General features: G+C 46.1%; 1 protein-coding gene across 1 annotated transcript in view; it reads left to right on the top strand.

Moving 5' to 3' along the window:
- Positions 1-342: 342 nt before the first annotated feature.
- Positions 343-12393, top strand: part of camta2 (calmodulin binding transcription activator 2) — a gene marked incomplete in the record, with an annotated part of 23148 nt that continues 11097 nt past the window's right edge. The window contains 13 exon segments of the mRNA XM_042216476.1: positions 343-426; positions 1429-1520; positions 4363-4466; positions 5424-5491; positions 5584-5719; positions 6029-6100; positions 7243-7390; positions 7490-7618; positions 7705-7915; positions 8330-9353; positions 9472-10143; positions 11987-12113; positions 12203-12337. Coding sequence (XP_042072410.1) covers positions 1487-1520; positions 4363-4466; positions 5424-5491; positions 5584-5719; positions 6029-6100; positions 7243-7390; positions 7490-7618; positions 7705-7915; positions 8330-9353; positions 9472-10143; positions 11987-12113; positions 12203-12337 — 2860 coding nt within the window.

Genomic DNA, 12393 nt, shown 5'->3' with positions numbered 1-12393 from the left:
GTCACACTTACAACAACAACAACAACAATATTGTTACACTACTATATAACACTATTGTTTCTATTATTTGCTCCTTTATTTAAACAATGAGATCAAGATCTCTTAGTCAAAAGAGACCTGTGCACAAAAAATACAAAAATTGAGAAAAAGAGCCAGATAACAAAATGACACATTATAACACACACAAACTCTGGAATAGTCCTTCCAGATAAATAAAACCTTTAAAGTGTAATCAGAGGATGCAACTGCATATTCCTTTACGTTTTTCATAAGTACAATTAAATTAACACAAGAAAGAACTTAGTATTGTATTTTTACAATGTGCTAGTAATAAACAGAAAAAAAAACTAGTCCTCCCTCCCGCCAGACGTTTCTGCGCAGTGACGTCATAGCCAGAGAAGATGGCGGCTGTGCTGAAGGCGGAAGGTAAAGGAGCTTTAAACAGATTGTTTTACCTCCGAACTCTGTGCTGCTCTCGACTGTCTGCTCTCGTCTAGCTCGCTCTGTTTTATACGGTATATCTGGAAAGGAGCCACCGCTGGCTGGCTCGGTGTAGCGTGCTGTGACCGGCAGGTGAAGCCCTGCAGCTGGGCTCCGGGACTGCTTTAATCACCGCGGAGGCGAGCCTGTTACCAGCAGCTAGCCGAGCTCCGCCGGTGGAGTTAGACGGCTAGCAGAGCAGCTAACACCCAAACATCCGCACTCGCATCTGAGTTCCCCTCCGAGTGTAGATCATGAGGGCTTGAATAAATGCAGCGCTGCGTTAAAACCTGTTGTTTTCTGGGTAACTGTGCTAATTGTTAACGCAAAGGCGTGAAACGTTAGCTTTGACCAGCCAGCTGCAGCTGAGCTCCCGCGGGCAGGGTGCTGTGCTCTGCGAGGCGGCCATAGCACCCATGAGAATCCGGGGTCTGAGCCCGGCCTGTGGAGACCGAGCCTGTGTGGGAGGAGGAGGGATCCTCTACACAAGAGGCTCAGCGTCATCTGTTATCTGTGAACCTGCCTCAGTGAGCGTCTTGATGATTAGAACTAAATCGGATATCGATCAAGTGACAGCTGGCATGTTTTCTGTGTGTGTGTGTGTGTGTGTGTGTGTGTGTGAGACAGCAGGTGATGTTTGGGTTTTATTCACGAATTAATCAAAGAAGTCATTCTGTGGGTTAATCATCACACACTCACACCGTGAAGCTGTTGTTATGTAACTAAACACACACAAACACACTCCTATCCCAACACACACCCACTTTACACGCTCTCCATGTAAAGTGGGTGCAAATTCAGCTGTTGCTAGGCAACAGGGAGCTATTGAAGAAGTGCGTGGCTGTCTGTGTGTTTGTGTGGAGCTGGTCAGTTGAGATATCAGATGTGTATGTTTGCAGCTCTTGTTTGTCATTGATCACACTGATGACCTGTTCTGTGTGTGTGTAGCGGGGCAGTGCAGGCCGCCTTGCCTTGTGTGAGACTCATCCTGCATGGACTCGTCACCATGAGCAACAAGGAGATGGTTTCCCCGGAGACAGGTCAGTCCCATCCACCTGCACACAGACAGTGACTGCATGGTGTCGCGTTTGTGTGTCCATCAGATCAATGAGTTCTTCTTTAACGGATTTCTGATTTCCTGCCAGGCCTCACGAGCTGCTGTGTTTGGTGCTGTGTGTCTTACTGCAGGTGTAGCTGGTTGTGTCTTTCATTGTGAGTCAGAGGATCAATATGTCACTTCTTCTTGCAGTTGAAGTGTTTTAGCTCTTTCTGTCTTCTCATGTATTTGTTTGTGACTGTTTGTCCAGCTGGACCGGCTCTTAAACTTCGCTGTCCTTCTTTTATTATTTATGCTGTTTCTTTGTTATTGTGTCTGTTTTCGCTTTGATATTTGTTGTTATTTATCTTTTTTTTATATAAAACTATTAAATAAATGTAAGATTACATGTGTTTATTCTTATTTATTTAACCGGTTTTGTATTATTAGGGTTTTTGGTTCTATCTCAGGTATATTACTACTGAACTGTATATTTTAATATTACTGGACCTAGTTTTATTTCAAATAAACAGAATTTTATTTTATTACTGATATTTTATTACTATTATTGTTAGTAGTAGTTATAAATTATGCTATATTATTTTTACTTCTACCCCTTTCCTTCAAATCTGTTCTAAAAAGGTTTATTTTTATTGAAGTGAAAAAATGAAAAAATAATTATAAAAAACAAATATTTCAAGTTTAACATTTTTTATTTATTATTATTAATATAAGTTGGATACTTTTTTAAGCTTGTTGTCCACATTAGCTCTTTAGATATTGTTTAAATTTCATTTTCGTGTTGTATTACCTTCATTTTGTTTTTATATATTTACTGTTTAGTTTACTTGATCATTTTAACTTTATGTAAAAAAAATTGTTAAAAAAATTAAATCATGATTAAACAAAATCATTTCATAGCGTTTATTCATGTTTTAATTCATGTTAAAATGTTTAGATATTATACAATTTGTAATAATTATTATTATATGTATATTAATATGTAGTTTTTAAAATAATAATAACAATCATCTCTTCAGAGCAACAGCTAGATGTTTGTTTTGGGTTTTTTCAACTAGCTGAAAGAAAAAACGTCATTAGTCGGTTAAAAGATTTATTTTTGTTTAATTAATGTTAGTGTTGCTAGTGTTGTTAGTGTTGCTATGACGATGTAATGGCGCCCCCTGTGACCTTTGCTCTCTGATGGAAAGCTGTAAATAAGGGAGGTGGACAGTAAGAAGCCGTTTTGTTGGTGTTCTGTGGTTTTCTGCTCTGTTCGCGTGTGAAATGACTCAGTGAAAGGCTGATCGCAGGTCCTGTACTACAGGACGAAAACAAGAGTGCAGACATATTAATCTGATGAAATCAAAGGATGAACCTGCTGGAGGGCAGACGTTAGGAAGCTCCTCTGAGGGAACATTAGAGACGCTTTGGTTGCCGAGGCGTCTGCAGCTGTTTAATTTTACCTGTTTTAAGTCTTTACCAAAGTTTGACTGCAGCTCACAGCGTTACGTCGTGTAGGATTTCATCGTGTGTAATCTGTTTCAGCTACCAGTGACATGGAGATGCTTCAGTCAGATAACGCCCTGCAGACTCACTGTGGTCTGATGATGTTTGCTGCTGTGGAGCTCTGCTGTGTCAGCTGTGTCTCAGTAAACCAAACAGAAGAAGTCAGTGCTGCTCTGACTCGGTGACCTCATCCACTAAACTCTGTTTCAGTGTTTCTGAATGCTTTCCTACTTTTAGACTCACTGACAGTCTGACATTTCCTCTCGATGAAATCATTAGTGAATGAGCTCCTGGGTGCTTCGGTAACATATCGCGGAACAAGTGTCCCAGTTTCCTGCAGTACATCAGAGATATAGTGGGTCCCCGTGTATCTTTACTGGTGGAGGAGGGGTGGGGTTTGTGAGATCTTCAAGCTCGGCTCCTCTGTTAGAGACCTGAGAGTTTGAGGGTCAAGATTAGCAAAATAATAAAGTACAAAAGAAAAAGAAAGAAAGATGGAGGCAGGCTGGAAAACCGGTTAAGTCTCTAATTGAACTTGTTTATATTGTAAAGCCAGTGATGGTGCATGAAGCCCCTGACAGGACATTTTCATACCTTTAACTCGTTGAACTTTGGCACGCAGTCATCCACACGGATCCCCGCGCCCAGCTACACCTGAGTTCGGCGGCTTTTTGCTGCTCGCTGTGGTCAAACTGAGGTTGCACACGTTGCCAACTCAGACGCGTCTATTTTTAGTCTCAGTTGTGAGTGAAACGCTGGCTCTGCCCAGCTGCGATTGGTGGAACGTGTCCACTGTCTGACACTTTGTTTTTCTGTTCATCAGTCCTGGGTCATTTTGTCCTTCATGTCATATCCTGTAAAAACCTCTAAAAAAGTGTTTGTTTGTTTTTACCTAAAAATGTGACTGTTTTCCGCCCTCTTTGCTGAGATCCTGAGATATTCAGAGATTAATGTTCAGGATTCGGGCCTTTAATCGGTGCTTCTTCCACATCGCATCATCTACCTCCACCTCTTCCTATCCCAGCATACTCCTCTGTTACACCAACCCTCTGCATGTCCTCCTTCATCCTTGAACCTCCTCTGAGCTATTCCTCTGTTCCTCCTGCCTGGCAGCTCCACCTTCATCCTCCACCCTCCCTCCTCTGCACATGCTCAGACCTTCTCAGCCTCTCTGACTGAGCTGTCCCTGTGATGGACTCATTTCTAATCGTGTCCTCTCTCACTGAGGGTGATGATGATGAGAATTTGAGGTGTTTGTCCGCATCAGAACCAGCAGAGCCACTAACTGTGTGTGTGTGTGTGTGTGTGTGTGTGTGTGTGTGTGTGTGTGTGCGCAGAGAACAAAGGACAGAGGAAGGTGTTTCTTCCCAACAAGCTGCTCGAGTGTCTCCCTCGCTCGTCCAGCCTGCCTAATGAGCGGCTCAGGTGGAACACTAACGAGGTGAGTTCTCGTGTGATCCTCGTTTCCTGTTTGACGCAACCGGTGGAGGCAGGAAGTGACATCACACGGAGGATATTATCATTATCACTGTTTAAAACAACACACAACAGACCGAGGTAGGATCAGAGAAGCAGGTCAAGAATGAAAGCAGAATTTCAAACTTTTAAAGGTAAGCTGTTCTATTACCCACGCTCGTGTCCTCCATCACTGCTGTTATCATCACTTTTAAGTGAGGACTTTCGGGGCAGGCTCAGAGGTGCGATCCCTTTAAAACTGGTGTTTACTTGCGACTTTCCCCGCAACCCTCCCTGCCCCAGAAAGACAGTCAGAGAGCCCTTGGGCCTCCACCCACTGTGAGCGTAGGTGACTGCATCAGGTCGGACATGCACGTGAATACAATGGTAACAATAGCAGAGGGGCCGTTCTTTAAATGTGAGGCAGAAACCGTCAGTTTGAGGAACTAAAACCTGCACAGGCCTCGCTGCTCTGAGTGTTTCTGCTCTGATAATCGAGCTGCTCTGATAAATATGAAACAGAAACTCAAGAAGTCCCGTCATTTATTCAGTCTGCACACGCCACACTGTCTAAACCTGATGAGCCTGTTACAGTTGACAGTTCCCGCCGTCACCATCTGTGGGGTTTTCTGACTTTGAAAGGAAGATTTGGCAGTTCCAGCGTCGCAGATGTGGCTGATTGTTTTATTTTACATAATTATAACTCGGATATTCTGGTCGTTCTAACTAACAACTAACTGCTGCTCAGTCCGATGTTTTACTGGGACATTGAAAGCCTCCTGAAGTTTTCGGGGTCACGAAACGATATGACAGAAAACGTTTTCTTTAGCGTCAGCAGAAAACGTTTCATCCTGTATGTCGACTGTAACGCTGTTTTTACGAGCAGTTCACTCTGAGCTCTACGTGTGATTTTAAATCATGTAAATCGTCTTTGTTTCTGCAGGAAATCGCTTCCTACCTGATATCCTTCGACAGACATGACGAGTGGCTCTCCTGCACCCTCAAAACCAGGTACAGACCCAGAGCACACCTGTCATACACAAACAGCTCAGGGCCTCTCTCCTGTTGGATTTTATTGATTGATTGATCGGTTTGTGTGTCAGGCCGAAGAACGGCAGCATCATCCTGTACAACAGGAAGAAGGTGAAGTACAGAAAGGACGGATACTGCTGGAAGAAAAGGAAGGATGGAAAGACGACAAGAGAAGACCACATGAAGCTGAAGGTCCAGGGCATGGAGGTCTGCAGCACGTGCACACACACACCTGAGCACAGCTGCTCCCCCTGCAGGACGCACAGTGTCACAGCACAGCAGAAGGAATACTGTTTGTGAGATTATTGTGGGAGGAAATAAGATGCATTTGCTGCCCTGAACATTATCTCTATGAATAAAGACGAAGCTCGTGTCCACATCCTGTTTTAGATCAGTCAGTTAGTCCAGGCTGCAGCAGCGACACAGCGTCTGCTCTTATTTTGAAAGGATCGTGCTGTTCTATTAGCGAGTGTTGAGGCTGATCCCTGCTCAACTGTGCTGGTCTCTGGGTTTCAGTGCCTGTATGGTTGCTACGTCCATTCCTCCATCGTGCCAACATTCCACAGACGATGCTACTGGCTGCTGCAGGTCAGAATAAACACCCCGTCACACACACATTAACACACACCACGCTGCCACTGGTTTGCAGCCAGTTTTCCAAGTGGTGTTGATTCAGCGCTTACAAGGAACCATATAGAAAGAAGTTGTCCTCAGCTTGTTTACAGGTTCCTTTTATTTACTGCAGTGTGTGAGCGACTGCAGGCTTAAACATCATTAAGATTAAACAACACTGAGATTAAATGTTGGTGTTTCCACTGACAAAGTTCAGAGCTCGAGTTTACTCCTGAAGTATGATGCTGAGTTCCCTAGTTTATTGATAGATGCAGTTTATTCTTCGAGTTTAGTTCCCAAATTTGTTTACTGTTTTTAATTTAAAAGTAAAGTTTAGGATTTAGTCTCAGACTGGTTCACCAGTTATGGTACTGAGTTTAGCTCAGAGTTTAGTTCCATGTTTTTCCATCGTTTTCAAATTTTAGTCTCTCCTGGGGTTTAGTTCCTTACTCAGAGTTTAGTTCCCAATCTGTAATTTAGTTACAAAGTTTAATCTAGTATTAGTTCCAACCTGTTACCCAACTTGTTTAGTTCCAAATTTAGTTGTAAAATTTAGTTCCCAGTGATTTAGTTCTTACCTTAAGACCATGGTTTGTAGTTCCCAAACTGAACTTTTGGTTCCCAAGTGGTTACAGCTTGTTTTCCAGTTAGTTAGAAAGTTTAGTTCCCAAACTACACCTTTAGTTCCAGCGTTAAGTCCCAGACTTATTTCCATGTTTCATGTCTAAGTTTAGTTACCTGGGATTTGGCTCTTGACTTCAGACCAGAGTTTAGTTCCCGAGTTTAGTTGCTGTATTTAGTTCCTGGTGTTAGTTTCCAAGTTTATTTACCAGTGTTTGATCCTAGATTTATTATTTGTTTTATTATTTGTTACTTGAATTCCTGAGTTTAGTCCCTAGTTTAGTTACAAGGCTGCAGGTAAGCACGAGCAGAGTGTGAGGGTCCCTAAAACTGCGTATCAGAACTAAGACATCAACTGCAGGCTATAGCAAGTGTACGCACTTGCAGTCTCAGTTAGCGGTACTTTCCCATGCAGACACATGCACATACATGCAGACACAAAATAATAGAAAAAGTAAACCTAAAATAGTATTAATCAGTGTGTTTCTGTGCGACAGAACCCAGACATCGTGCTGGTCCACTACCTGAACGTGCCATCCCTGGAGGATTCTGGGAAATGCAGTCCACTGCTTTGCGCGGTGGCCGACCGCCATGACAGCGTACGCTGGAGCCGAGACGACCTGCTGAGCCAGCTGAGGCCCATGTGTATGCACGAACACCTAACTGCATGTGTTTGCCACATTGTGTGGATGCAGAGTGTGTGTGTGTTTTGTAGTACTAATGTGTAGTTTTACTGTGTTTCAGTCCACAGTATGAAGTGTTCAGTTGGTGCGGGAGATTTCAGTATTGAGGAGTTGGTTCAGCAAATCCTGGACCGACAAAGAACCAAACCACAGCCGCGCACACACACCTGCCTGTGTAACACTGCCCAGGGTGAGCCCTGAACACCTTGACTGTGACATCGCCATGACATCACAGAGTGAAACTAACCACCCGGCCCTGTTTATCTCTGAGCACAGTATCATCCGGAGTGAACATTCCCCACCGATGTAACAGCACCAAGCATCGCATCATCTCCCCGAAACTCCCACCCTCTTCCTGTAGGCCATCCGCCTCGCCGGTGTCCTCTGAGCTGGGGGAGGTGGGGAGAGGAGGAGCGGGAGGAGAAGCCAAACTGCCTCACCTTCAGGCTCAGACCAGCCCGGCCTCATCTCCCTGCCCCTCGTCCACGTAAGTCATCCGCACAGGAAAACGAGAAGTTATCAGTCGAACTGTGAACGTTCCTGCTCGAGTCCTTTTGGTTTGGTGGTTCGTTTTAAGCGAGATAGCCCAAAGAAAGCAAAGAAAAAGCCATAAAGCACTTCAATTAAAATAGTTTAAAAAGTCATTGGCTTGGTTGGAGCATCTGTAATTCTCGTTATTGTCCTTTTGAACTGTTTGATCCCGAGAGAAAAGCGTTTTATTTTAAAGCAGCCCTGCCTCAGATTCACACTGACTCTGCAGAGAACACATATGGACTCACTGATTGTGAAATTCATGAACAATTTGTGGCAGAAAGTTGTCAGAGGGTATTGATCATGATCATGATCATTGATCATGAGCTCGTTTCCTGATTGATCGATTAGTCCTGTTTGTTTCCCACAGCTCCTCCTCCTCCCCGCCTCAATCCCACCGAGCTGCTGTCACCATGAGTAACAACGGTAACGGTTTCTACGGAGACCGCCATGGCAACCTAACGACGGTGGCACTGCCACAGAATGCAGTCATTGTCATGGCGACTGCTGCCATAACAGGAGAGGGAGGAGGGGGCGGCGTGGCGAGAGCGGAGGAGGCGGGTTTGCGGAGGAGCCTGTCATTCACCGGCTCTGGGCAGTTGCTGCTTTCCCCGGCCCTCCCTCCCCCAGGCATCAAGCCCACCTCCCCTTCCCCTCCAACTTCCTCCTCCTCACCTGCCCCCCCTTCCCTCCCCCCGCCTCCTGTGCAGGCACCAGGCGTGACCACCCTCTCACTCACTCTTCTGCCCTCCCCGGTTATTGGAGGCCTTCTCTTAACCCCGTCTTCCTCCAACACATCCACCTCCCTCTGCTCCCCACCACCTCCTGCTGCCGCTGTCTCCCCACCCTCTCCCCCCTCCTCCCCCTCACCCCCGCCGCCGCCTCCCCCATCCCTTCCCCCTGCCTTTGATCCTGACTCGTTCCTCAACTCCCCCAAACAAGGCCAGACGTACGGCGGCCCTGTTCCTCCTCCTTCCTCCTCGTCCACTCCCATCTCTTTCATGTGCACCACCTCCTCCCCCTTCTCTCCCCCCTCCCTCGCTCTCTCCCTGTCCCCCACCTCCACCCCTCCATCCTCTGTTTCCCCTCCTTCCTCACTGTCCTCCCTCTCATCTTCCTGTGAAGTGGACAGGAGAGACTCAGTCCTCCCTCTTTCTGCCTCTCCTTCCTCCTCCTCCTCTTCTCCCCAAGTTCAGTCTACAATGCCCCCCTCCCTATCACTGTCTCCCACGTCCACTGTGGCCCCGCCCCTGCTGCCGCTCTGCTTGGAGCTCGGAGCTCTGGGGGAGTCGGAGGCAGTGAGGGAGGATGCAGAAGAAGAGGTGAAGGACAGGAGAGGGGAAGATGATGATGATGAAGGAAGTGCTCCTCCCTCTAAACTCGCTCTCCTGCAGGTGAGGATGTGCTCGATCTATTTCTTTTTAAAAACCTTCAGTGGGGGACTGTTTCCTGTAGCAGAAGCTTGTGACCCTCCTCCTACATCAACACCCTTTTTATTTCTCTGCCTTCCAGACAAACCATGCCTCCTCCAGCTTGGCACCACGGCAACAGACCATTAGCAGTTCTGCCTCCCTGCTCCTGGTGTGTCAGAGTGCGGCGACCCAGGCCTGCCAGCCGGCCAGTCAGACTTACCGACAGGCTGACGAGCATCAGCATCCGTTAAACCCCGGGCAACACTCCAATCACCTGTGTATACCTGAGGCCCCAACCCCAGCTCAGACATCCCGTCAGCCCTTGTTGCTGCAGCAGCAGTCTTCAATATTTGCCAACAGTGACGCTAACATGGACTCCACACCTGCTGCTGTTGCCATGGATACTGCTATCCAGGTGAAAGAGGAGAGCAGGCGGGGCTCCGACTCTGAGGACACCTGCATGAACACTCAGCTGGAGGAGGAGGCGGAGCCCTGCGAGCGGGGAGGGGAGGAGCTTGACATCTCCTTTGACAGTCAGTTTCCTGACCTCATCTCTGACCTCATGACAGAGGAGGCCAATCCTGTCGCGGCTCATTGCGCTGCCGTCTCCGCCGTGCCAAGCCCTGCCGTGTTTCCGGCAGGAGTCCGCTACGTCGTTCCTCCCCAGCCCTCCCCTTCCTCCTCCTTTCTCCCTTTTCCTCACCCGCTGCCCGCCTCCTCCACACGCCTCGCTTCCATCACAGACTTCTCCCCGGAGTGGTCGTACCCCGAGGTAATCAGTCGCCAATAAATCAGCTTCACAGTCGAGCAATCAGTCAATAGAAAATCAGTCAGAAAGTTTACAGTGAAGGAGTCCAGTGATCGGGACATTGATCAGACGAGTCAGTGATTGATGCTCTGAGCTTCTTTCACAGGCAGGGTGGAGTTCAGCTGCTCGTCCACAAGAGGGCAGCAGAGTCCAGCAGCTGATTCAGACCAGTCTCTACCTTCACTGTCGTCATTGTCATTATTTATCGTCAGTGAGGTTTTATTGCTTTAACTGGGTAAAAGTTAGAAGATTGAACCTGATGTCCATAAAACGACATGATGCATCGATGCAGCCGACTGTGATTGGCCTGTTCACTATGGTCAGACCCTCCTGCTGCTTCTTGTGGTGTTGGACATTTGTACAGGCCACGTCGTACATTTATCACAGAAGTACAACTCACACATCATAAGCCGCCCCCAGAGAGAGAGCTCGTGACATGATGATTTCTTTGTGTTCTTACTCGTCTCGCAATTGAAAAATGTTTTTTGTTTCATTCTTTCTAACTGAGGGAAAGCTGGCACAACATCACATGACCAATTTAAGACGACACAACTACAAGATGCAGTGACCCAGAGTCTCCATTTCAAATTGGGTAGAAAGGGAGGACTTCAAACTATAGATTTTAAATTGTGTCGATAGGCCAAACCAGTTATGATTAAAAAATGGCGACGGAAAGCGGGCGAGTGGAAGAAAGAGAGAGAGTGAGTTTTCATATTCGAGACATTAGTGACGCTTAGTGTTTGCAGGCTGTAGTTAGTGTGTTGTGTGTTGTGTGTCAGTTATGCTGCTGAATGTCACATTTGCTCCACAAAAGCCACCAAAGGCAGATTCCAGTGGAAACGCTTCATCTCGGATTTGACTTTTTTTTGTCTGAATTTAGATCAATTGTGATACTATAGTGTGTAAAAATGAAAAAATAACTCCAATTTCAGATATTTGAGGTTGTGCTGAAAATAGTGATACCAGACAAGGCAAGATAAACAGTTTTTAAAGGTGAAATATAGAGGTAAAATCAAAAGTAGTCAAAAACGGCCAGTTATACCCTGGACCCAGAGAGTTAATTAAATATTTCTAAGAGGGAGACTCAAGAGAAATGTGAAGAATTGAAGGGGGTCAGTACGGTGGGTTTGGTGGTGCGAGGAGCTCAGATGATCCGACAGGTGTATTTTGCTCATAGTGAAAGGTAAGGTCTCTCAGAAAAATTATGCGTAGATAATTGTAATAAAATATTAATTTTTAATGTTTTTTTCATCGCTGTTGTGTTTTTTTTAATGCAAACTCTCTATGGGTTGCAAAAAACCCTGTACATGATGGAGGGAACACAACTTTCAATTTATCCAAGATTCGACGCGACAAAAAAGATGGAAATTTTTGCTGGATGTAATTAAACAGATTGTCGTCGCCCTGCTGAGTTGGTGGTGTGGGCACCCAAGTTTGTGAACGCGATAATTCAACAACGAAGTGATGTAGGATTTTGAAATCGTGCCACAGGTGCTTCTACTAACAGGGGTAGCAAACTTTTAACATCCTCATCTTTAATAACGAACTTCTTCTTGTGTACTTTGATCAGTAAACATGTCGATTGTTCTGTCTCTGGAGACAAAGTGTTGCACAGAGTCAAATGTCTGGCAAGAGGTTGAAAAAATTATTGTCAGAATTACAGATGTGTCATCCTCACGTCACACAGTATAAAAGGATAAAGTAACTGTGTGTGTTATTAAATACATAATAAATATTTTGTTTTTAAATACATGTATCTAAAGGTCTTTAAGTGATGACTCATCAGTCCTCGTCGTGTCCTCTGCAGGGCGGAGTAAAGGTGCTGATAACAGGGCCGTGGAGCGAGCCGTCGGGTCGGTATTCATGCGTGTTCGATCAGAGCACCGTCCCCGCCTCGCTGATCCAGCCTGGGGTGCTGCGCTGCTACTGTCCTGGTACACACAGATTTTCCTCTTCCAGCCTGACTATGCTGATTGAAATGGCGCATGTGACCTGACAGACTCTCCCATCTCCTGTCTTTCAGCCCATGAGGCCGGCCTGGTCTGTCTGCAGGTCCTGGAGTCTGGAGGTTCGGTTTCTTCTTCGGTCCTGTTCGAGTACAGAGCAAGGAACGCCAGCTCTCTGCCCAGCTCTCAGCTCGACTGGCTCTCACTAGACGGTCAGATTTCCCTCTCTATGTCGCCACCTACACATGACAAATAATTAACGTGGAAG

Source organism: Haplochromis burtoni, unplaced genomic scaffold (genome assembly GCF_018398535.1).
Source record: "Haplochromis burtoni strain Fernald_Lab_line unplaced genomic scaffold, NCSU_Asbu1 Contig_1069, whole genome shotgun sequence".
In the NCBI taxonomy this organism is placed as follows: domain Eukaryota; kingdom Metazoa; phylum Chordata; class Actinopteri; order Cichliformes; family Cichlidae; genus Haplochromis; species Haplochromis burtoni.
This window is presented reverse-complemented; position numbering and strand designations above follow the sequence as displayed.